This window comes from Amborella trichopoda, chromosome 12 (genome assembly GCF_054954075.1).
Source record: "Amborella trichopoda isolate Santa Cruz 75 chromosome 12, AtrichopodaSantaCruz75HAP2 v2.0, whole genome shotgun sequence".
NCBI lineage: Eukaryota > Viridiplantae > Streptophyta > Magnoliopsida > Amborellales > Amborellaceae > Amborella > Amborella trichopoda.
This window is the reverse complement of record NC_142347.1, coordinates 49,739,651-49,765,952: the sequence shown is the minus strand read 5'-3', so window position 1 is coordinate 49,765,952 and position 26,302 is coordinate 49,739,651. Positions and strand designations below refer to the sequence as shown.

The following is a 26,302-nucleotide window of genomic DNA, read 5'->3' as shown; positions in this document are numbered from 1 at the left end:
TATCAATAAATCAAACAAAGAGCAATTCGCGAGAAATTGATAATAGATGGACAACGATTCCAGATGTTTTAACTTTGTCACACTTTGCAATTGTTGTGAACTTTATCATTTACACAATTTTTAACATGTTTATGTTTTAAGTAGTGAACAATCTGAATTAGTATTTACTAATCCTAATAAAATTTATTTTCTAAAAAATAATATATTAAACTCTTGTAACAATCCAATAAATTCAATAGAAAATAGACAACCATGACAATAATTGTCACTAAGATTGTTCTTCCTTCTGGGGATCCTTTCCCAATTTATTCGTAGGAAGGCCACTTTATACAGGAATCAGCCCAATCAAGGCAGAATTCCATTATTGGGATAAATTTTAACCAGGCCAAGGAATCGTGAATTTTAAGCCTTCTGTGTCCTATTTCCGTCATTTTATGGGGACAAAAAATGTCGTAGGGGTTACGTATTGTTCCAAATAATAGAGTATCCGTCTGCATCAAATTTTGGAAATGCACATATGTTTCATAAGGTCCCTTTAGGCCAGAGTGGAACTCTATTATAGGGTGCAGTTGGGGCAATCTGCACGTTCAAATGTTATCAAGGTATATAATTTTGATGTAAAATATTTTTAGGATTATTTCAAAATTATTTTTATATTTAATTATAAAATTTTAAATTTCAAAAATGGTTAAAATGAAGTGGATCTATAAACATATGAAAATCTTGAAAATAGACGGTTTAAATAATATGTTGTAAAATGCATTATTTCTAAAACTTAAAATCTTTTTATTTTTCAACATTAAAACTGCCCTTTCCAAAGGATTTTTGAGGTGCATCCGTAGTTCTACATTATAAGGTTGCATTCTTATATAAATGTTTTCCATTCTTATAAGAAAGGGGTACATGTTTTTTTTTGTAGAAAAAATAGAGTCGAGGCTCTAAACAATCAAATTAGAGCCCATCTGAAAAATTTCACTAAAAGAGATCGTTTTGATGCCCAAATATCCTCAAATTGATCATTTTGATATCAAAATGCATGGACATGAGAAAAAAATAGATTTCAAGTTTTAGAAATAATGCATCTTATGACTCATTTTTGGACGGTCAATTTTTTAAAACTATTTTCATAGATTGCTCGAACCAAACTATTTTTTAAGTATTAAATTTTATAATTAAATATGAAGATATATTTTAAGTCTATCACAAAGATTTCTAGTATTGAAACCACATTTCTTGATACTATTTGAAGGTGCACTTTACTTTGATTGTTTAGAACCTCGACTCTATACAAACCGCACCCTTTTTTATATGACCATCAAAACCAGCACCCATGCTTAGGCTTCTTCCTTTCTCTAACGTTTTTTTCTATGATCGTCAAACCATCACCCATTTGCTTTCTTTACAAAAAAATTTAGTTACATTTAACTTATTTAATAAGTAGGTAAGAGCCACATGCATGTTCATATTATCTTTCCATAAATTAAGAATATAAAGGGGAAAGTATACAATCAGAGAGTATACCTTCCGTTAGAAAAAACTATTTTCACCCTTAGCCATTGGGACATGCTAATGCCAATTCGCCATACTTTTTTGATAAAATATTCTAGAACTATGAGTAGGTAAATAACACTCCAATGCTCCAATTTTACATTTGATGGCTTCACAGTTGCAGAGTTTCATACCAACTTTGGAATATGAAAACTAAAGCATCCCCAATTTTTCATTAAAAAACTATGGAATAACAATTCGAATTACTTTATTTTTTTCTAGAAATTACTCAAATTTACATTAAAAAAAGTAGAGTTTTTATATAGCACCCCAAATTTGGATCTTTGCCTCCAGATGTACAAAATGTAATGTTCAATGAGCAAGGGTACTATACTATAACTTTAGTGCAAAAAGGTTATACTCCAAGTCTTCAGATGCAAAATTTCAGGACTTTGCAGAAAAGCAGGGAAAGAATACTCATATTTTGAGTGCAGCTAATGGCATACCCCCCTGCTGCTCAAGTTCACAAGTTAATAACTCGCAGGGATTGTGACCTTTTAGTAAGGGTAAACAGTCTTATTGCATGCTCTCTTCAAGAGGATTGGGCCATTTCAAAAAGAGTGACTACACGATGACGAGTCTCGTGTATGATACGCCTGATGTGCACTATTGTCCTCCTCGGATGCAGAGCATCTATTATAGGGAAAAGTAAAAAAAAAAAAAACCTCAAGGCCATCTTTTCTATGCAACTTACCCCAACCTAACTTTATCTCTTTTTTTTTCCAAAACAAACTTTCTATGTAAATATCTCCAAAAGGAAGAGTTCATTTTTTTTAGACAGAAATGCCCTTCTCATACACAAAAATCATTTTGGCCAGATTTGACGTTGACTTTTGTACCCCAATAGCACATTGCCGGAGCACACCATCACATTGTTGGAGCGCACAAGTATCGGACTGCCCTAAAAAAACTACTGGACCGAAACTGAGTACTGTCGGACCACCTTTTACATAATGCCAGAGAGGGCACAAAAGGGAAACCTTGGAGAATGAACCTTGGAGAATGAGCCGTGGCGGAAGACAGGGGGTGAGGGACAAACGGAAAAGGCAGCGCCGATCTTCCTAATCCATAGCAGAGAGTTTTATGTTATACAATTATTATACGAGAGGTCTGAGCTCTTATTGGAATGGATGGACGACCATGGAATCCAGCAACATCTAGTGTCAAGCCTCCCTTTACATAGTGCGGAACCTTGGAATCCAGTAACCCAAACCGTCCTTTGCAACTGCCGGACCGCCTTTTTCAATAGTCAGACCGCACTTTACACAGTGCCCTACTGTTGGACCACATTTTACACAGTGCCGGTACCCTACTGCCGGACCACACTTTACACAATGTCGGAGCCCTACTGTCGAACCACACTTTACACAGTGCCAGAGCACTACTGCCAGACCGAACTTATACAATGTTGGAGCTCCTATTTTGGTGGGATAGGGATAGAGGAGAGAGAGGCATGGGTAAGGTAAAAAAGTACGGGATGGTTGTGATGCCAATCCCCTTCAGGTTAAGAATATTGCTAGATTTGACTGCAACTTTGGCTAGTGTGATGGGGTGTAAAGTGGGTTCCTTTCCCCTTACTTATCTGAGGCTACCAATTTTTTATTCAAGGTTATCCATCACAGTTTGGAGTAAGGTGCTTGAGAGATTTCAATTTAAACTTGATCTGTAGAAGCATAAGCACTTATCTTTGGGGGGCAAGGGTGACTCTTCTAGGTCATGTTTGGTCAATCTTTCAATCTATCGGATGTCGCTAATTAATATACCAGCTTCGGTTTCAAAGAAGATCGAAAAAATGATACATGATTTTCTCTGGGGCTCAAATTGTGAGTTGAAGAAGTTCCATCTTCTTAGATGGGATGGAATATGTACCCTGAAGAAATAAGGTGGATTGGGGATTATAAATATTAGACTGGTGAATCAAGCTCTTTTATGCAAATGGTGGTGGCATAGTCTTCACTTGAAAGATCATCTTTGGTACCAGTTCTTAGAATCCAAGTATGGTGTGGGCAGATCTAATATTTGGCTTGGAGGAGGCTGGGGTACGGATACCTATAAAATGTGGAGAACTATCGCTAATTGTAAGTCCATGATTTCAAGTTATTTTAGATAGAATATAGGTTGTAATAACAATATTTCCTTTTGGCATCATAGGTGGGTGGGGGAGTATAATCTTAAGTCAATTTTCCCAAAACTGTTTGGGATTGTTACGAGGCCTAATATTAAAGTCAATGAGGCGGTTGAAATGAGGGGTGATTCTATATCGTAGAACATTTTTTTGGGATGTAGTCGTTTAAACAATGTCTTACTCTCTCTGTCGTGTGCGCTAATGGAACTACTGGATAAAGTGTATATTTCACCAAGTGTGCTAAGGATGAAATGGTGTGTGAGATCGAAAGCGATAGTGTTTTACTGTTAAGTCACGCTATAATCATCTCTTTCATGATCGGTGGAGATGGCCTTGCCCCAAGATTGCCAGGTTTGGAAATAGCCAATACCTCACAAAGTTTAGGTCTTCATCTGGCTAGCTACTATGAATAAGGTTTTGACTACTAACAACCTGATAAAAAAGGGCAAGATCTTACCAAGTGTATGCCTTATGTGTAAATCTGATGGTGAGTCTGGAACGCATCTCTTCATTCACTGCCCTTTCACGGTGCAAATTTGGTATTGGCTGTTTAGTGTTTTAAATATTAATTTGGCTCTTCCCCAACTTGTGGAGGGGATTGTTACTCAATTGTCCTTACCTCATTTGCTGAAGGTAAGTAGGATGGTTTAGATGATAGCTAAAGGAGTTATTCTGTGGGAAGTCTGGAAAGAAAGAAATTAAAAGACCTTTGAAAGGGTCTCTATGTCCCTGGACAAGTTGATTCATTCTATTAATACTACAATTTGGTCATGGTTAGCGCTGTTAAAAGATGGTCGGGGTATTTCAAAGGTGGATGTTATGGCTAATTTACACAACTTGTTTCTTCTTGATTGTGTAAGGAGTAGACGGAAGTGCATCTAGATTACACCCCTTATTGGTAGCTTGAAACTTAATTTTGATGACAGTTCTTTTGGTAATCCTAGATTAACAGGTTTTGGTGGAGTTTTGCAGGACTACTCTAGTAACGTTCTTTCTCCTATGCTGGCCCATTAGGTATTGGAACTGGAAATTTTGCTTAGCTTAGTACGCTTTTCCATGGTTTGAAGATTCTCAATGATAAAAATTATGGCAACAATTGTCATATTGAAGGTGATTCGCTTAATGTGATCAAGTAGTATAATAAGGAACATCGGGTCTTTTGAGAACTTCGGTTATGGTTAAGGATTATGAACCTCTCTTCATCCATGTCAATTATTTTCTCTCATGTTTACCGTGAAGCAAATTCTGAAGCGGATTTGTTGGCAAAGGGTGGTGCTTATTTACCTTCTATTGTTATCTCTAATGTTGTAATTCCCTTTCCTTAGTTTTTAATAAAGTTAGTAATATTTGTCAAAAAAAAAAAAAGATGGTAGTTTAGCCTTTTTCCTTTTTTTTTTTATTGGAGGTACTTGCATAGAAAATGTATTTTAGAGAAGATAAGTGAGAGAAAGGTAGGTTGGGGTAAGTTGCGTCTTGGGTGTTTTTTTTTTTTTTTGGTAATTTTCCCTTTATTCTATTCACTTCCATTTTTGGAATAAACCATGCTGTAAAGCATGACGTGGTGGAACTCTAGCCATCCATTAAAATAATAGACGGTCAGAGACAAAGTCAAGGTTACAAAAGCAAACAAGCTTTTATTAAAATACTAGAGCAATTGCCAATTTTGAATACAATATCGACTAATAATATTTTATATAATAGACAAAAAATAGAGTTTATAAAAGACCATAGGTTCATTCCCACGTGTTACAACTTCAAGGTTACCTACTTAAAGGTCGCTAAAATAAGGATGGATAGGTGCCTGAGACTGGAACGGGTGGGCTGATAAATTATATTAAAAGTAAACAAGGATAGCAATGTTAAAGGAAAGATGCTTGCCTTTCTACAAACTTCAGATCCGAATGTTTCCAAACAGGGGCTTAATTTAATATGCCTGGTCACCCACCACCTTATTATGGATTTTAAAGGTGCTACACCATGTGGGACTAGGTATTATTTAATAGTCCAAAGTGAACATCAATTGATCTTTCCAAATCTAGGGTCAAACTTAATCTTCCATTTCTTTATATTTGAAGGAACATTTGGCATATTCGTGCAGCAAAAAAAGCGCCTCTTGAGTCTGCTGATTCATGCATCTGCCCTGGTTTTGAAACGTTGTAGGACCCAAGAGACAATTTAAAATAACTGTGAATCAGTTTCCGCCTCAATCCATGATTTTGGAGCTCCAAAATTTGATTTGGTACGAATGATCCTTGAAGAATAGAACTAAGTGGTCCAAAGAAAATAGTCCACTAGGGGCTCATTTTAAAGGCTCAAAGTTCTTTTTTTTTCCTTCAAATTCATAATCGTGGTGGTTGAGATGATAGACCTGTGAATTTTGGAACATTAAACATCCATCCCCAAGATGGAATTGGGAACGATTGACACACTAAAATAGGTGTATCAATAGATGCAACTAAATCCGATCCGTCTTGTAGATATACAATGGGTAAATGTACCACACATCATGGGGTGAAAGCTGTAGAGTCAAGGAATTCATAATCGTGGTGGTTGAGATGATAGACCTGTGAATTTTGGAACATTAAACATCCATCCCCAAGATGGAATTGGGAACGATTGACAAACTAAAATAGGTGTATCAATAGATGCAACTAAATCCGATCCGTCTTGTAGATATACAATGGGTAAATGTACCACACATCATGGGGTGAAAGCTGTAGAGTCGAGGAATATCCACCATCCAACGAGGTTTGTATAGAGGAGAATAACTGGATATGTATGGTTGTGGGCGATAGGTGCGTTCCAACTACCATGCGTGGCCCAATCTCCAGAGTCCAATGTAACTAAAACCATTGGATGCTCCCTAGAGGCCATGCTATTATGTGACACTATTCCCCCTACGGAGTATAACATATGCATCTATTCCAAACTCCACACATGGAAGGCATGCTCTACGATGTTTTAAGATTGTGGTTGCTTAAAAGGACACTGGATAAAACTAATAAGAATTACATATCAAAATGAAACAAGAAATTTATTACACCCCACTACCCAGATGTTTATTGGGAAATCTTGAAGCATGCAGAGGAGGGTACTCACCTTTTTGGCTCAAGTAGGACGAAATGCTAATTTATTTGAAGATAAAGACCAATTCTACTTGCATAGGTGACGAAGAACCAATATGTGTTTGTCCCAACATGTTAGTCACTTGCATAACAACTAAATCTTCCTAAAGCAGGGCTTAATTTAAGTGGGTTGCATGCGACATGCACAATAATACATGTGTGTGTGTGCAGCAGCGAACCTAAGGAATGTCACTGGTCTTGGGACCTAGAGACTCAAGGAATACAAAAGTTCAAGGTTAAATTTCAGTCTTGACCTCAAGCAAAGTGGATGTATACCACTAGATTAAAGGCTACAGAGCCAGGGCCATGCAATGCTAACTATTGTCAATTACTGTAGTAATGAAAATAAACGCATTGCATAGAAATGTCCAGACATTTGCACCACTATTGAATAACCCCTAAATTTAACATTTATTGGCCTAAATAATCAGCAGTATCAAAAGAACACATCACCATGCATCTGTCTAAAAAAAGACAGAAAACCCAGGTTAGTAGAAATTCTGTAACCGACTATAATTTCACAACCTCTAGTTTGGTCCAAAATAATGAAAAATGATGAACGAATTCAGTAAAATCATCTCACCTCTTACACTCAAGGGCTATCCTGCTGAACCTCTATCACACCTACCAGAACCACTTCCTGGAAATTAGAGTTGCCCTCCCCAACCAAAACTTAGCTACTGTGGAAGCCTCAAGTCACCATTCTTACATACACCTTATCAATCCCTCAAGTACCATCTTCTCATCCAACCATTCCCTGTTCAATTTTCAGGAAAACTACTTTCCTAAGACTCTGAATTGATTAATAAGAAATCAGTCATCAGTGAAAGGTTCCTATGACTAATTCTTGAGCTTCTCGATATAAGGATTCATGGAGCAGTCGGATGGATGCATTGAAATGAAGAGACGATGTGGAGACAAATCCTCAAGACAGATCAACAAAATGACATATTCTTGAACCCAACTTGAACCAAAGGAATGTTCGCTCATTAGATTTAGGAACTTTATTTTTTAGGAGTTTGGGGAACATCATTGGCATGGACGCCAATTGAGGCCATTTTTTTACAAGACAGTGACAATTAATTCCTGGCAAATGTTTTCAGCTAAATCAAGAAAAGTCCTTCGAGGGAAAAATGATAGTATTTACTCCAGATTTTCCACCATTCACAGTCAACAAATCAGAGAAACATTCAAACTCCTTCATCCAGTCACAGTTCAGTAACCTATCACAAAACATAATGGACTTCTTTTTCTTTTCCTCTATTTTGGGACATAGAGACTGGGTTATGAATTGGAAATGATATCCAACAGAAGATTAATATTAAATTTCCTAGCAATAATAGGCAAGAAAAGTGGGCCTCTGGAATGCATTATCATATTTAAGACCAAGAATATTCTACTTTTGGAACCCCAGCAATGAAAGGTTTACCTCAAATGTTAAAGTTCTGCATCTTGGTTCACTTTGAGCTATATTATTTCACAAATAATTCTTCATTTCATTGCATCAGAATCTGCCATGGGAAGTCTAAGAATCCCCACTTCACTTGCTATACAAATTCCATAGTCCAGGCAGAAATTATCTTCCATAAGGTGATATTGGAAGACTGATTTATTGGCTCAGTTGCAGATTCTTTCTTTTGAGAATTTCTTCTTTTTCCTATTCTTTTATTTTTTTTAGGTGGTGGGAAGGGGGTTGGATGTAGCTCCACTAATGAACACAGTTTAGAGAATTATGAATAAATAAAGGCAAGAGAGCATTACCAGGGTATGTAGTGACATAACAGAAGGGTTGTGTAAAGAGGGATTGCTACATATGCGAACAAGGAAGACCTGCCTAAGAGATGCTAGTAGCATTTTCCCTTCCAATTGGGAGAGGAATGGTACTCAGCAAAGAAGGTTACGATCAGATTAGAAGTTGTCATGAACTGGCTGATATCATATGTGGAGCACTTCGCTTCACTTCTAAAACATGAAGGACGTGCATTTGATGTGATTGGAATTTAGAAGACTAATAAAGAGGGAGAATATCCTCTGAGACAGGCAGACAGTGGAAACAGGTATAGGATATAGGCACAAGTGAAACCACATCCAGCAGGTATTGGATTTGTTGGAGTGTGTTTTAAGTCAGTCCTTTGGGAACAGATGGCCAGCACGATCTTTTACACTTCTCTTGTCTAATGAAGTGACCATTTTGATTTCAATTACTTTCCAGTTAAAAGCTAATTACTACTGCACAATAAAAAACTCACAAGTGCCAGACAAAAGCGGATATGTGCTTGCATAAAAAAACTCGCTCATCACAATTGCATAGTTTATGCACAGATCAAGGACACCTGTACTTGCCTTCTCACACTTCATGTAGTCTTGGTTACATTAATGGACGAGGAAAGCTCAAGCCACTCATGTCAGAAAGATATAGCACCTCTCATTGATTTCACCAAATAGACCAACAATTTTCCAAAATGTTTTGGAAGGCAACTGCAAAAATCTCTGCAGATCAAATTTGAGTGTGGCCAATAATTCTAATCTGACTCTTTATCAAAAAGGCCAATGTCAATCTTCAATGCATAGGATATGCAATGGCAAAGTCCGGAGATGAGGTAAACCCAGAAGAACTGTATGAGGGCCAAAATATATGAAACAGAAAAAATAGCTCAAGTAAAGGTGAGGTTGCAGTTGGTGAAACTTTTGGGGATTCTACCAGGTGCACCAATTTGATGAAGACATAGTGCTCTGACTCAGAACAATACTGTACTCGGGAAGAACAATACCGTACTCTGGATCATGTTCTTATGCCCTTCAGAAGAGAGACGGTCTTAAAGCCACCCAAGTTATAACTTCATATGGAAAGCTATCTGCCTAAACTCAATCAATGGCTCCAAAAAACTGGTATTGAGGAAATATAGACAATATACTATGCTTATATTAGTAGCATCGAATATAAACATAGGGTGATCGGCATGCTGATTGATTGCTAGTACAAACCTTGACGAGTTTCATCCAGAGAAGAGAATCAGGAAGAACTCCACCTAGATATTCTTTCGCCTAGATATTCTTTTTTTATGTAGTACAAATATGTGCATTGTCTATCAAACAATGGCAACATTGTTGGGGTGCTTTCCGTGTAAGGTACAAACAAACAACAAAAGCAATTTAAAGCATGCCTCAAATGACACACCTCAACTGAACCACAACTTAAACAATTCAGCATATCTAGAGGAAGCACCGAATACCCAAAAAAACCTCTAGAGGGATATAGCACATAAAAGAATGCACCTCACGTTTGGGACTCATGCTTCAGCAAAGGCACGAGTCTTTCAATATTGTAACAGATTCTCATCCTTTTATTTGGCCAACATCACAGAAATTTGTAGCAGTAGAATGGACAACTTTTGTTTTCTGGTTCAAGGCATTCAACATTGCATACAGTGCATATTCAAGTAGGCATCTGTTTCCCTCGTAGTTGAGATTGATAGTTGAGGTTCATGACGATCAGCCATCTTCTGGAAACTGTAGAGTGCAGAGCAGGGTTTAAGAACTCGCATCGGGCAAGTACTCAGCCCTGGCCTAAGGTGAGTTACTCGGGCGAGTCTAAGTGGACTGGCATGAGTCATGTACAGGGCCAAAAGCCCTAGACAATAATCTTTTTACAAAAAAAAAAGAATATGAAAAAATATAGTAAAAGTAAGATAAAACCTAAAGCAAAAAAATGATTTATTGTTGGGGACATTTAAAAAAAAAATCTTACAAAAGGAACATACGAAAATAGGGATTATAGCAAAAAACACTCACCAATCTTTGTCAAAAACATCCAAATTATATACAAAAGATTCATGCAAAATCCCCATATATTTACAATTTTTTGGGATTTTTTTTAAAAAAATTATGTATCCCAAGTTGTACATACAACTCGGCTCGGCCAAGTTCCATGAAACAAGTGGAGTGACTAAGAAACAATGAATGTTCTCCTCATAACAAAGAGCCACTTTATGAATAGCTGGTTCATAGCCGTTGGGAGTGGGAGCAGGTGCCGGGAATCATTCCTTGCCAAAGGTTCCTTACCTCAAAGTGCATGGGACCAGTTGTCATGCCCTAGAAGGGCTAAAGATCCCATAGCATAGTACTTCGAATTAGGTGAGTTGGAGTTACCATATCATGGGGCTCATTAATCGTGAAATTAGAAAGCCTTGAGTCATGTTAGGAGTTTGATAACGTCTAGGTAGCATTGGGGTGACCTTTGCAAGGAAAAGTCACCGGCTCAAAAATAGCACGGTTCCTGCTAACTGTCACTCGGATCGCGATTGTCAGAGACCTCTCAACGTCACTGCCTCAACAATAGTGCGGATCCAGTTCGATGTCTTACAGACCAAAAATGTCCATCGGTGTATTGCCTTCCCAGAGGTACTGGTCATTCAAAAGGATGACCCCTTAATTTCTTTCCATCATGTCTTGGGTGTCTACTTCTTTACCTTTCACCTAGTGTCTCCCAGGTGAATGCCAAAGAGGGGCAACTGTAGATACCCCTCCTCAAAAACTCTAGCTAATAGGATTCCTAAAAGCCTTGGTTTTAAGACCTAAGGACCACACTATGCCTAGTCAGTCATAGTGAAAGACCCTAAACCCTTAAAATTATCCCAAAGTTACTCAAAATCTATCCTAATACCCTGAGATAGTCAATTTAGATACCCATGAGCCTTATGAACCTAAAAAAATACCCAAACACCATTAATGAAGTAGAATGGACCTTCAATGATGTTCTTCTCTCTCCTTAAGATCTTAGAGAGAGAAAGAGAGAAGAAGCAAAGCTTGGGCAAGCCACTCTTGGAAGAGAGAGAAAGAGAGAGGTGTGTGCCACCCTTTTAGAGGAAAAATGTGAAGTATGAACTCGTGTGGAAAAATAAAAGCTCATGGGGTATTTATAACTCTTCAACCCTTAAGTGTGGAGATGCTTCTAGATGGATGAATATTGACCCTTCATGTCATCCACCAATGGCTACAAAGAGGAATGATCCTAACCCACCATCCACCATCATGCCATCAAGATGTGTGGTATGGATTTAAACACCTTTATCCTCCCTAATTCACTAAAGTACAACTACAAGAAGACCATTGTTATTGGGAAGTTAATGTTAGAAGGTATGGTTGCTATATGGATTCTTATGATTATTGGAAGGTACATTAGTATCGAATTTTGGAAGTGGTCCACATAGAAGCTAAAGTCTTTTGGAAATTTTGGGTATTGGACAATTAGAAGATCATGTTACTTGCATGATAAGCCAAGATACGCCTTTGAGTTCTATATAATGGAGTGGAGAGGCATGGGTTAGCTTGTGATGAAAAGGAGAGAGGCCCCAATGCCTGAGAAATTAATCAATGCAGAGTTAGAGAGAGGGACACATGACAAAGAGAAGTCGTGTGCGCAAGATTGTTAGAGAGAAAAGTGCAGAAAGAGATAAAGAGTTATGCAGAGAGAAGACTGAGTGTGTAAAGAGCCCAAAATGGCCATGTTTATTTTAATAAAAAGTTGTGTTTCTCTCTTCTCGTCGATTGTGCTTGAGTGCCTCAAATCAGGGTCATTGACAATTAAAGTTTCCACGTGATTTTTCTCAATGAAAAGCACCTCAATATGTATTATGTATGATATATTATATATGCACAATAAAATACATGCCTTTTTTTTCATTTTTGACAAAGTTTACGTTTCCTAGGAGAGCCTCGAGAACATATATATATATATGGAAAAAGCTGAGATTAGCGCACTAGCTCATATGAACATATGAGCCCAATGGCCAAAATTGAATATGAGCCGATTTGACGGTCACGACCTCATTTCGTGTTTGAATTTTACTTTCTTTTCTACAAGTCCAAATCACTTGAAATTTTAGGCGTGTCTTCTTCTCATCAAGACGCACCTAATAAAAATATAAAAAAAATTATTCACGAAAAAAATGACCCAAATACCCCCTTTACTTTTCAGGGGTATTTTCGTCAATTTATTTCACGTAAAATATTTTTCTGATATTTTTCGAAAATTCAACTATTTTTAAAGAACACACTCCTAAAATTTCAAGTGATTTAGATTTGTAGAAAAATAAATAAAATTCAAACACAACCGGACATCCGTGATCGTCAAATCGGCCCATCTATTTCCTATATATATATATGGAAGATACTACAAAATGCTTATAGGCGAAAATGAACAGTAACTTCGCCTACCCTCAGTACCGTCCAAAGTTCATCGCATGGTCACGATTGTCCGGTAGTATTCCATTTTTCATTTTTTTCTATAAATCAGAATGGCTTGAAATTTGGAGCGTGTTCATCAAAAATAAACGAATCTACAAAAAATATCAAAAAAATATTTAACATCAAAAATTGACCAAAATACCCTCAAAATTTTTAAGGGGTATTTTGGTAAAAACAATTCGCCAATTATGTTTTTTTATATTTTTATTAAGTGCGCCTCACTAAGATGTACACACACTCTAAATTTCAGATCATTCCAATTTGTAGAACAAAAATGAAAAATGAAACACTATTGGACAATCGTGACCATGCGATGAACTTTGGACAGTGATGAGGGTAGACGAAATCACTGTTCATATTTACCTGTAGGCGTTGAGAAGACTTTTTCTATATATATATATATATATATATATATATATATATATGGAAAAAGCTGGGATTAGCCCACTAACTCATATAAACATATGAGCCCAACGGCCCAGATTGAATCTGGGCCGTTCTAACGATCACAACCTCATTAAGTGTTTGAATTTTTTTTTTTTTTTTCTACAAATCCAAATCACTTGAAATTTTAGGTATGTTCTTCTCATCAAAGCGCACCAAAAAAAAGATAAAAAAAAATTATTGGCGAAAAAAATACCAAAATACCCCCTAAGCTTTTCGGGGGTATTTTGGTCAATTTATTTTATGTAAAATACTTTTTTGATATTTTTCGAAGATTCAACTATTTTTTATGAACACATTCCTAAAATTTCAAGTGATTTGGATTTGTAGAAAAAAAGTAAAATTCAAACACTACCGGACATCCGTGATCGTCAGATTGGCCTAGATTCAATCTGGACCGTTGGGCTCATATGTTCATATTAGCTAGTAGGCTAATCCTAGCTTTTTCCTATATATATATATATATATATATATATATATATATATATATATATATATATATATATATACTCGAGATTGTCTACAAAGACATTATTTACCTTTTGTATATGGAGGTCGCAATCATTAAGGCAAAATAAAAATTCATGATAAAAAGAAAAGTATTTATTAATTGTAGTGGAAAATGACATCATCCCATGGGGCGTGCTATCACCCACATGGAGCATTAAATGCCACTAAATTTTTATAAAAACATCTATCGTACCTTTCTTAATGACAAAAAATATCTTTGCTCAAAAAACATTTGTACTACAAAGCAAGAGTAATTAGTGTCCAACTCACACATATGTGTACCTGAATCAATGTTTTAAAAAACACTCCGCCTGACGCTTAGGCGGCCTGGACAAAAAATCTGCATGCCTAGACCCAGGCGGCCCTACACGGGCGGATGCACCTGGGCAGGCGCCCAAAGCCGTAAGGCCTTTTTGTATTTTTAAACCGCCCGAAAGGGCAAAAAGGGTCATTTTGACCCCCAAGGTTGTATAAAAACATTATGGGGTTCATTTTTAACCCCCAAAGTCAAAAAAAAAAAAAACAAAAACCCTCATTATATGAAAACCCCCAAACTTAAAAAACTACAGGGTGCCCGAGGTTCTGAGCGCCAAGCAAGCAGCCGCCTAGCGTTTTTTGAAACCTTGAATATAATCATATTATATATATATATATATATATACGGAAAAGTCTTCCCAACGCCTATAGGCGTAAATGAACAGTGATTTCACCTATACTCATCACTGTCCAAAATTCATCACACAATCACGATTGTCCGGTAGTGTTTCAATTTTCATTTATTTTCTATATATCCAAATGATCTGAAATTTGGAACGTGTGTATATCTTAGTGAGACGCACCTAATAAAAATATGAAAAAAATATTTCACATGATATAAATTGACCAAAATACCCCCATAAATTTTCAGGGGTATTTTGGTCAATTTATATTTTACGAATTATTTTTTTTATATTTTTATTAGATTCTCCTATTTTTAATGAACACACGCACCAAATTTCATATCATTCCAATATGTAGAAAAAAAATGAAAATTGACACACTATCATATAATTGTGACCGTACGATGAATTTTGGACGATGATGAGCATAGGCGAAATCACTGTTCATTTTCGCCTATAGGCATTGCGTAGTGTTTTCCTATATATATATATATATATATAATAATGATACTATGAGACCCTCCCACACCCATGTGAGTAAGACCCCAAAGGATCACTATTAAATTTTGACACAAATCTCTAGAAAAGTTATCAATAAACCCATTCACCCAAGTCCCACACCCATGTGATAACTTTTCTAGAGATGTGTGTCAAAATTTAATGGTGATCCTCCTTTGAGGTCCTACTCACATGGGTGTGGGAGGGTCTCATAGTGTCATTACTCATATATATGTATATATATATATATAGATATAGATATATATACACACACACACACACACAGAGTCCAAAAGTGTGTGCATAAGAACACCCTACCAATGTTCAAAAATGCGGATTCAGGCGCCTAGCCAACTAGGCGCCCGCCCAAAGGCAAGATGCCCTCATCAAAATGGAACCCCCCTCCCCCCCACCGCCCCAAACAAAAAAAAACATGGGAGTTCTTAGGACATGGTCTTAAGTCTTTGAGAGTTTTTAAGGCTATTTTAGAGCCCAAACTCCTCATGACATAGACAAAAATGTAATAGTACAATCACATAACAAATTTACTGATAGAAGTCTCAAAGAGTTTGTAACTTGTAAGGCATTAAAATGCTTGAAACCCAAATATCATTGCAGGAAACTAGAAGTTTAGACCAGAAACGATATACAAAGTCAACGATATACAAAGTCAACAAGGCAAAATCAAAAAACAAATACATCAAGTCATCTACCAAACATGTAAATATATCGTTAAAAAAAAAAAGGTAACAGAAAAACACATGATTCGCAACATAATATACTGTAGCAAAATAAAATCAAAACCCTCTTTTAAATATGATAATACTTTAACAATAAGAAAATGAAATTGATATCGGTGCAAACTTCATCTATTGGGTGGCCAAAAGTCCTCAAAATCAACTACTAGGAGCTCTAAATCCACCCACAAACAATTGCCTTTGGTTTGGGAAGAAATGGCAAAAATCAAAACTTTATCGATCTTTCAATAAATCACAAAAGAGTAGTTTTTTGGGGAGTTTTCTCATCCTAATAGCCACGGTTGTTGTTTGGTGGGTTTAAAATACCCCCAAACCCTTTTTCCCCCTTCTTAGGGGGAAAAATGATAGGGTTTTTTTCACCCTTCCACAAACTGTCACTGGGTGGCACCTAGGCGGGCACCCGGAGACATGCCACACAATTCCATCGCACAGACAACACCAAGGAATTTTTTGAAATTTTTCATCTAGGCGGTCGAGCAGCCAAATTTTCGAACACTGCACCCTACCAAAGAAATGCTACGGTGACTTTGCTCATGGGCTTAACGGCTATCGATCACACTTTGATCACATGATTAGGAGTGTATTTTAGTCTATGTATTTCTTTTTGACAAAGTACCCTGAGTTGAAATTTAGGGGGTAAATGTATCTCAGCCTTGCATACCCCATAAAAATATATAAAAAGATTTATTTCAAATTATTAAAAAATAACAAAGTACTCATGTAACATTCATGGATATTTGGTAATTTTAAAATATGTAAACTATTTTTTATTTAATTTGTGTACATGTGGTATGATGTACACAAGCCCCAAATTTCAGGTTGATCCGATTTAAATATAATACATTAAAATAAAAATAGTGTTACAAATTCTCAATTGTCCGATTTTTTCTTGGATGGTTGATAGCCTTTGAGTCCATGGCCATTTGGTAGGGTTTTCCATACACACACTCACTTTGAAACAAGGTGAAATTGTCAAAAAAATAAAAGCGGACGATTCATTGTATAAGACGCACATTATAAAGTTAGGTGAAACTGTAGAAAAATTACGAAAATAAATGACTAATTGTAAGATTACTAGTAAAAAGCATGTGCTTTGCACATGAGCACGGACTAACAAATGAAATCATTGAATTTTATAGATACAAAATATTATCATCATCTCAAACCTTTTTCCAACTATTTGAGGTCAGCTATAAAATTTTATAAAATGGGATACAAAATCTAAGAAAATAAAACCATATAAATGGGATATGATGATTATTTCAATTTAATTAACTAATATGCATTAAGTTTAGGACAATATCTTCTAAACCATTGCAAGTTCAAATGGAAGAAATGGTCAAAGATTTGTAGTGATGGGCTGATGAACAAGTTTTAAATAGAGAGAAGACCAATCATGAACTTTATATCAGTAAGTGCTGCATCATATCAAAACACACAAAAAAAAAATAAAAAAAATGACATTTTAGATCCTAACACATTTTTTATCTCTTATAATTAGCCCCGGAAAAGTATACGAGATAACAATATCAGCAAGTGCTACATTAGATAAACACACAAAAAAGATCCTAAAAGCATTAAAAGAATAAAGATTTGGATTCTTGCATCAAGTTGCATGAAGTTCGACGGAGATTACAAAAATAGGCAAAAAAAAGAAGGGAAAAAGTTTACCTAATGATCAGATAATGATTAAGTTTCTTTTGTTGTTGAGCTTGAGAGAATCTTGAAAGAGAGCATCAAATAAGCTCTAAAGAAGAGCGACCAAGAAAGGAACCAATATACAATACATTAAAAATACCTAATTAATAACTATAATGCTTACATGAGAAAGGCAAGTCTTATTGAGTAATACGATCACAAAAGAGGGAGTTGTAATTCCTCAAAGAAACCAACCATTGAAAATGCACTCAATATAAGCTCACATCAATTAATATTAGCCTAAAAAATCAGCCATAATGATATCATACTCACGATCTTACCCCAACCCAACTTCTCTCTCCCCCTCGTCTTTATTGATGGGGGGTGAGCCTTCCCTTGCCTCCACCACCAAATGCTATTATCTCTCTCGTGTCTCTTATAGGTCCCTACCTCTCTCGCTCTCTCCCTTCCTCCCTAAGAACATAGGCTATGTGAAGGGGTGAGAAAGCATCAGCAAGAAAATTACTTTTCCGACATATCAACATCTATGGATATAGAAAAGAATTATTGTCTTTGAGAAAATTACTTCTTAATAATCAAATTCAATGCAAATCACAAAACTAAGTATGATCTCATTGATTTGAAGGCAAAGAGAGCAATGCTAAGATAAGCTAAGTATGATCTCATAGATTTGAAGTCAAAGAGAGGATTATTAAGCGAACATAGTCGATTTGAAGTCAAAGAGAGCCATGCTGCGAGAACATAGTGCATCACATGTTGCAAGAAGATCAAAGAGAATGTACCTCAAAATCTCGATATGGAACTTCAAGAAGTGGGACATGGTAGAGAAAATGATGGAGACGTTTTAGAGAGAGATGAGCTTCCTTTCTTTGTTATAAAGGCTTGAAGCTTTATTTCCTAATAAGAAAAGTGAGAGAGTGGAGGGATGTTCATGTACATTTAGAGATACTTTAAATGGGTCTCTCATTAATTAAATAAATAAATAAGGGAAGATATTAGAGAGAAATGTAGAGAAATCGTGGAAGAGAATATGGGAAGATATTAGAGAGAAATGTGGAGAAATCGTGGAAGAGAGAGCAAGCGTGGATAGATATTAGGGCAAGAAAAGAAAGGTAATCTTTGTATTTACTAACAACTTTAATAAAGAGATATGTGCACATTTAAATAATTTCCTAATTTTTGGAGCCTAGAAAAAAAATGGGAATGGTAAACGTATGTCTATCGTCCTACCCAAAGTCTCTCTCTTTCTCCTGCTTCTTGCAGTTTTGATTCCTATGAGATAAGTTTGAATTCCTATAATATCTCATGGATCTATTATAGGGATCTTCTTTTTATTTATATTGGCCTTTCTTAAACATATACGTCCTAAAATTGATGGGAGTTTTAATAGTTCCTTGTTTTAAGGGACTTAGGACGGTGGTACGCAATGTTCAAAAAGCACAGGCAAGGTGCCTAGGCATTTTGGGGGTCTGGATGCCAACAGGTAGGGATTATTCCAAATAAGAATTAATATATAAATTATAATATAATTATTATTTAAAGAAATTATCACAAATATACCTTAATTTTTGTCTATTTTAGAAAAAAAAACCGGGCTTTTTTTACCAAACTAACCTTCACGGTAGTCATATTACTGTGAAGCACCGTTACGGTACTTTAAGTAGCGTAAAAACTAACCCATGTTATACAGCATTTGATATACCGTAAGGACTTGAAGTATTATCACGACACTCGAAATGCCACCCTACCCGAAACCTTTTCTCCTTTACAGTTTTGTTTGTATTTATCTCTTCTTTCGCTCTCTGATTCTCTTAATATCTATCTCTTATTTCTCTCTCTAATTCTTTTAATATATATCTCTTCTTTCTCTCTCTAAATCTTTCTCTTTGAAAATTTAGAATGAGAAAGAAGAGATAAATATTAAAAAAAAATTAGAGAGAGAAAGAAGAGATAAATATAAAAATAATTAGAGAGAGAGAAGAGATAAATATAAAAATAATTAGAGAGAGAGAAGAGATAAATACAAACAGAACCCTAAAGGAGAAAAAAACTTCGGCTAGGGTTTATAGGATACTATTACGGTATTTTAAGTGTTGTAATAATACTTCAACTCCTTACGGTATATAAAATGCCTTATAACATCGGTTAGTTTTTACACTACCTAAAGCACTGTAATGGTGCTTCACGGTAATACCACTACTGTGAAGGTTATTTTGATCAAAATAACTCAAAATTGAAGAAAAATGGTGTGGGCGAGGTTTATGAAAGTTGAGGGTTTTTTTCTAAATAGAAAAAATTTAGGTATATTTGTGATAATTTCCCTATTATTTATTAATTAATATTCATAAGATTTGGTTTTGGATATCAAATATGCACAAAATATCAATTTCATCTTATGACTATTCACAAAAATATAAGTCCAACTTGGTAAATGTTTCCTCTACAAATATGAACAAATATCAAAAAAACATCACACATTGCACCAAATAAAAACCAATTATTCATAAAAGAATTCGATATAGGACTAATTTCATCGTCCAAACAAGTCAATAATTAATTAATCACAAAAAAAAAAATTCTTTTAACTACAAACATGTAAATATATCACAAAAGGGAAAAAGCTTAAAAAAGAAAATCAAATGGTTCAAAACATAATACATTATAGAAAAAAAATAAAGTCGTTATTCAAATATCATAATGGCATAATGCTCTGAAAATATTAAAATGAAAACAATGTCGGCCCAAACCTCATATGTTCGATCGCCAAAAGTCTTAACTATTGACCACTACAAGCTCTGAAAACTACCACGAAGCATTACCCTTTCATTTTGGAAAAAATCGAAATTTTATCGATCTTTCGATAAATCACAAAATACAGGTTTTTGGGGAGTTTTTCTCTCTGTACATGGCACGGATTTGGTTTTGTGCGGGTTTAGAATGTCCCCCAAAACCCTTTCCCCCCTTTTTTATGGGGAGGGTGAGGCTTGCTTGTAGCGCCTAGCTAGGCGCCTAGATGCAAGCCACCTAGGTGCCCCACCTAGCGTTTTAGGTGATTGGCCGCCTAGGCGGTTGGGCGGCCGAATTTTCGAACACTTATTGTATGTGACGCAAGTTGAAGATGATAACTTTTCTACTTTTTTGGCTAGGAGTTACATGAATAAAGGAATTATAGAGCGATTAATATGAGAGAGAGCTTAATGGGAGATATATATATATATATATATATGTGTGTGTATGTGTGTGTTTAAAATTTTAAATTTAAATTTAATTTAAATATAAATTAAATTGTCTTATTGATGTGCATTACATATATATTAATAGCAACTAATAAAAGGAGTAGGAAACAATTTTTAACAAACAAAAGGTCAAAATGGAGAAAAGATTAAGAAATCATAGGGTTGTTTTGGAAAAGAAAAAGATATGTGGAGAAAGAATAAGGCAGGCTCTCGCTGAATATATAATATATAATACATATACATCTACACCGCAGAAATTCCATACTGAGAGATTCTTATTAAAAAAAATTAATTCAGATTGGACCATAACAAGAAAGGGAACAGAAATTTAACCTTCAACCACCATGGTCTTTTGATGAAATTACATTAATTATAAAGCTTAATCAGCAGGTATAGATACACATACTCACGCACAAATACACTGCTATACTAAATTAGTGACAATAGTCATGTTTTAAATTGACGAATCATCTAATCACATATCAGTTATGAAAAAAGAACATCAAATCATATATCTAAGGATGATGATTACAATCCCATCTTCATGGGATCAAAATCCAATGCTGATTGGGATCGAGATCCCATGCTGAATGGGATCAAGATCCCATGCTAAATGGTATTGAGATCTCATACAATCAGGAACAAGCTCCCAAGGAGGATCAAATCTGGGGAAAGTGGAACCATGTTACTGGAGCAGGGTCCCCAAGAAGAGGCACTCCCCCTAAATATGGGGAGGTCATCAAATAAAGTATCAATTTACTAGGATAAGTATAAAATGTGAGAACTACTTTCAAATAAACAATAAAGTCAAGAAGCTTTTGAAGAGGTGGTTGACCCCTGCAGTATTATGAGGGCGGACAATCATTAGATACTAGAGATGACATGTAAATTACAAGGCCAGAGGACAATGGATTTTCTATACATAATTTAAGTAGCACTAGGGAAAGCACAAAGAAGAAAGAGGAACAATTTAGCAAATTGACTAAAGAAACAGAGGCGTGCATGGAGGACATAATACTCATCATTTATAAACAACCCTAAATAGCACTAGAAGATGCAACAATGAAGAAAAAGAGCATGTCAAGCCATGGATCGACTTTGGTTCATAGTGTCATTTCATTTAATTGATCTCACACAAGGTCAGTTGTATCAAGCTAGAGTGTCATCTTTTAAATTTTGGTCCTAGTTTTTTTTTTTTTTGGAAACTGTTTACTAAATTTTGGTCCTAGTTCTAAGTCCTAGTAAATGAATATGAAATTAGGTAGTGAAGGAACAATCGTAACTAATGAACATGTGACAAATTAATAGTAGAAGATCAAGTGAGCATAAAGACAAGTCAAAAGACAGATAGAAAGGGGCATATTGAAACCATTCCTTGTATTTGGTCATTTTGTTAATATGGTTGCTAAGGCTACAGTGTCAAAGGATTCTAAATTTACTTAATTGATAAATTAGTGGAAAATCTGGAAGGGGAAAAAAAAAACTATTTGGCAGCAAAATGATGGAGCAAACTATATGGCTACCAGAACCTCTAATGGAGAAGAGCACAGAATTATATCAAATTACTCACACCACATATAACATCAACCTAGACACAGGGAGTATCAAAGACTAAAGACACAGCACTCAAAATAGTAAAACTTCCAGAAATGCCCATGGAAAGCTAGAACTAGTTAAGAGTTACCACCATGTGCTTTGCAAGACGCAATGTCACTCACATGTTTGCTTGTACAAGGCAAATTTGCCAAACTGCTTTCTTTCAAACAAATGTGCAACAGGTGCCTTGTAGGAAGACAGAAAGGGAAGAATGTGAGCATTATAACTTTAGAAAAGTCTATCTCCCAGCTAGTGTCTCTGTCACAAAGATTGGGTCGTCTATGGCATAAGTCATTCCTTACTTCATCAGGATGAGGAATGCAATGCACCCCATTCATAAAGCAACAGATGGGATTTTGCGTCAACAATGAGAATTAAAAAAGAAAATGAATTGTGGACATCAGTTTCTTTCAGAAAATCACAAGAAGTGCTTTTGCAGAAAGATATGGGGACAAGTATGTGGGCACTATAATTTTAGAAAAGTCTATCTCATGGCTATTGTCTCTAAAGATTGTTAGCCTACAGTATAACGCACCCTAACTTCATCTGGATGAGGAGTGCAATGGGACCTACTCATAAAGCAACAACTTAGATTTTGCATCAAAAAAAAAAAAAAATCTGTGGACATTGTTTTCTTTAAGATAATAAGCAACAAGTGCTTTTGCAGAAAGACACAAGTGGAAGAATGTGAGCACTATACCTTTGGGAAAGTGTCTATCTCTCTGCTAGTTGTCTTTTGTAACGAAGATTGGGTTGGTTGCCTATGTCATAATTCATTCCCCAACGTCATCTAGATGAGGAGTAGAATGGGCCCTATTCATAAAGAAATGGATCAGATTTTCCATCAACAAACAAAATTAAAGCATTTGGTGGAGTTGAAGAGTGAAGGATAACGATGCTACCAGTGTGTGATCATGACATTCTACTGACAATTGATAACCAAAACATAAGGTGGAACTAGAGACTGACTTAAAGATCCTCCAGCACAGGACCTGGAGAAGTTGTGCCACTTCCTGGTTATAAGAGGGCAAGATTCAAAGGTCTCTTTACTTCCCAAAGGAAGCACATGCTAAATCTCCAAACTAGGATGTTGATACTAAACCATTAGTTTGCCTCTTGAAGTAAAATCTCTACATCAACATGATGATAGAGAACACCATGAAGAGGTCACGAGATATCAACACCTGTTTGGAAGGCCCATTTATTTTAGGTTAATTCTACTCAATCATACAAATGTAGTATGTACCAATGCGGTTAGCCGATTTACGCACGTGTACATGCCACATGAAGTGGAACAGATATTCAGTCATTTGCATGATGGTTTGTCAATTGAAAAGCAAGACACAATTAGTTGTCACATGAGCTAGATTCAAAAGCACAAGGTGAGCGGGAATTTCGACAACATCTAAAAGCAGGAATATTCAAATCAAATACCGATTCCATTCAAAGATAACAGACACTTAGATGCAACTGGTTCAGAACTTCTTACAAGTTGAAAGGAAACTACCGCTTTCTTTTAGCAGAGGTCAACTAAGTTCAAACATGCACATGCACCACGATCTTTATTTCTTCTATCCTGAATTCGAAGGCATGCATTAGCCCTATCAAGGTTAAATATAAATACAATCGAAGAAGAATAAACCAAGTAGCAACAAACACAATGGCATTGACAAAAACCACATCAGTGCCTACACATGTCCAACTAATGGACGGCCCATCGGCTTGAAGCAACTCATGTATTGCTTCGATATATGGCAACCATCTTTGCCATTTGGGCAAAAAAAACACGGACCAGTGTAAAAACAAATGTCGCATTTCAGGAAATACAGGCAATAGAAAGCAACTGTCTCATTCATTTTCAGCCCGTGAGAATGACCTATAAATCATGGCTTCAAGCTGACTTTAGCAAGCAACAGTTCAGAACTATAATCTCAAGAGATGGAAAATTGTATCTCAAGTTTCTCCTATGCAATCGCATACTCTTCAATGGAAAATGATTAAAAAAAATGATATAATATAAAGTGGAAAATGAATCCCTGCAGTTATGGTGAATATTTATTGGACTCACTGGCTTCAAAGGTCTATATGACATGAAGAAAATGAATACTATCGAATTCGACAACTTCCATTTTCATCAAATGGCAACAAATTCAAAATAAATAACATAGTACATGACAGGTGCTAGAAATTGAGAACCATCTAGAAAATCTCTATGATAAGCAAAGGAATAAAGCCATTCATTCATCTATAAAGTGAATGTTTCATATCATCTCAATAAAAAGCAAAAACAATTGAGGCATCCACAAGGTCCCATGATCCATTCCAATCCTCTAAGCATACAAACATCTTTGTCAAAATTATTCCTAAACTGTGTGTGCCTTTCGCCCTGAACTCAAAATAACAAAATCAAGAAGTGGCCTCTCCATCTCAACAAGAAGAAGTAGAAAACCCTAAAACTACAAACCTACAATCTGAAGAAGCCTCCGGTTAGTGGCCTTGCTGCTCGTATCATCGATACCTCCTGCATCTGACTCATCATGGAACCATCCCACCGATTTCTGAGCTTCATGAACAAAATGTGAAAGCCCTAATACAAGATCAAGGTTCTTTCATTGCTTAGTTCGAGATCTAGTTGAGCAAAATTGATAAAAGCACTTGATCAAGATCCAAGCTCAAGAAAGGCGCATAAAAAACCATGAGAAGACAGAGTGCGGTGGTGAAGGAAGAGAGAGAGGAAGAAGATTTGGTGGAGAAGAGAGAAGAGAGAAGAGAAAGAATAAAGAGAAGGTGATTGTGTAATTCAGACGAGATAGAAAATGAGAAAGAGGAGGAGTGGGGGAGGGGAGAAGGATAGGGGGAGAGAGAGGACAGTAGAACCGTGGTGGGGAAGAGAGAGAGAGAGAGAGAGAGAGACGGTTACAGTGTATTAGACAAGGGAGAGAGAAGAATTGAGAGATAAGAGGGATGGAAGATTGAGCGAGAGTGGGAGGGAGAGATTTTACCGTCTCGAACAGAGTAAGGGTGCTTGGACTCGCGGATCTCATGAATGGTGGCGGAGAGCTTCCAGTAGAGGGGTCGGCCAACGTAGAAGGCGAGAAGCACCAAAAGGACGACAAAGGTCACGCGAAACGCCACTTTACCTGCTGTGACCGCCATCACTCTTCCTCTGCGAACTTCTCTGAAGAAATGGAAAAAAATACCATGGACAGAGGGTGCGCGTTTTGTGTTCGATCAATCTGCTTCGCTTCCTCTTTCCGGCGAGAGACAGCAGCCAAATGGAGCTAGAGAGAGAGAGAGATTGCTTCGTGTCCTATGACATGTTTCTCCTAGAGAGAGCGGGACGCGAAATGGACAACGTTTTAGAGAGAGAGAGGGGGGCGCGAAATGGAAAAACTTTTCGAGAGAAAAAGAGGGACATCTTGTCCAAGGCCAACGCCCTGTGATTGTGATGAAAATTGAATGCAAAAGCTTCCCCGCCCGTGAATGCGCGGTTTTTCAAAAAAAAAAAACAAAGAGAGAGAGAGAGAGACGCGGTTTCCATGCGGCCAAGCCCGCATTTATAGAAATACGGGCCTATTAATAAATTTATTTTTTATATAGAATTTTTTACTTTAAAATCTAGATGATGAATAAGAAAAAATAAATAAATTTAAAAAATTAAAAATAATAATTCTATTAAGAAAACATTTAAACCGGTAGTTTCTATTGTTTTTGGATAGAACACCAACTTGCATCCATTTTTAAGATGGATGCTTTACATTTTTTGGGTCGCATATGTATTCATGAGGTCCAGCCTGCATGTGACCATTCTCCAAAAACAAATGGATCTTGATATTTATGTCCATAAATTTTAAAAGTCGGATATAATTTCCGTTGCGCTCATGTCTGGTTGTGTTTG

General features: G+C 36.2%; 2 protein-coding genes across 11 annotated transcripts in view; both read right to left on the bottom strand.

Annotated features, from left to right (window-relative positions):
* The window catches only part of LOC18446846 (nucleoside hydrolase 3), a 39,292-nt gene extending 16,098 nt beyond the window's left edge, over positions 1–23,194 (bottom strand). The window contains exon 1 of the mRNA XM_088853233.1: positions 23,105–23,194. The gene's annotated coding sequence lies outside the window, so the exon portion shown is untranslated. The remainder of the gene's footprint in view (positions 1–23,104) is intronic.
* LOC18446847 (Low-density receptor-like protein) lies at positions 9,819–25,934 on the bottom strand. 10 transcript variants are annotated; one of them, XM_088853236.1, is made up of 5 exons: positions 25,407–25,934; positions 24,869–24,991; positions 23,105–23,217; positions 22,527–22,590; positions 9,819–10,308 (listed from the first exon to the last, which is right to left on the bottom strand). In XM_088853236.1, exons 1-3 carry the CDS (start codon positions 25,558–25,560, stop codon positions 23,195–23,197), a joined length of 300 nt encoding a protein of 99 aa, XP_088709362.1. In that variant the 5' UTR covers positions 25,561–25,934; the 3' UTR covers positions 9,819–10,308; positions 22,527–22,590; positions 23,105–23,194. The 10 variants fall into 10 exon arrangements, with proteins under 10 accessions (XP_088709362.1, XP_088709365.1, XP_020530805.1 ...); XM_088853239.1 differs by having other exon boundaries at positions 24,873–24,991; positions 25,407–25,867; XM_020675146.2 differs by lacking the exon at positions 22,527–22,590 and having other exon boundaries at positions 10,120–10,308.
* Between the last annotated feature and the right edge of the window lie 368 nt (positions 25,935–26,302).

What these genes read in the sequence shown, in the direction of transcription:
- LOC18446847 (XM_088853235.1), bottom strand. Translation starts at nt 25,560, where the DNA reads ATGGCGGTCACAGCAGGTAAAGTGGCGTTTCGCGTGACCTTTGTCGTC. An exon ending in CCCTTACTCTGTTCGAGACG is followed by an intron (nt 24,992 to 25,406) that starts GTAAAATCTCTC and finishes ATCTTGTATTAG; the next exon opens with GGCTTTCACATTTTGTTCAT. An exon ending in ACCGGAGGCTTCTTCAGATT is followed by an intron (nt 23,981 to 24,872) that starts GTAGGTTTGTAG and finishes CTTCGAATTCAG; the next exon opens with GATAGAAGAAATAAAGATCG.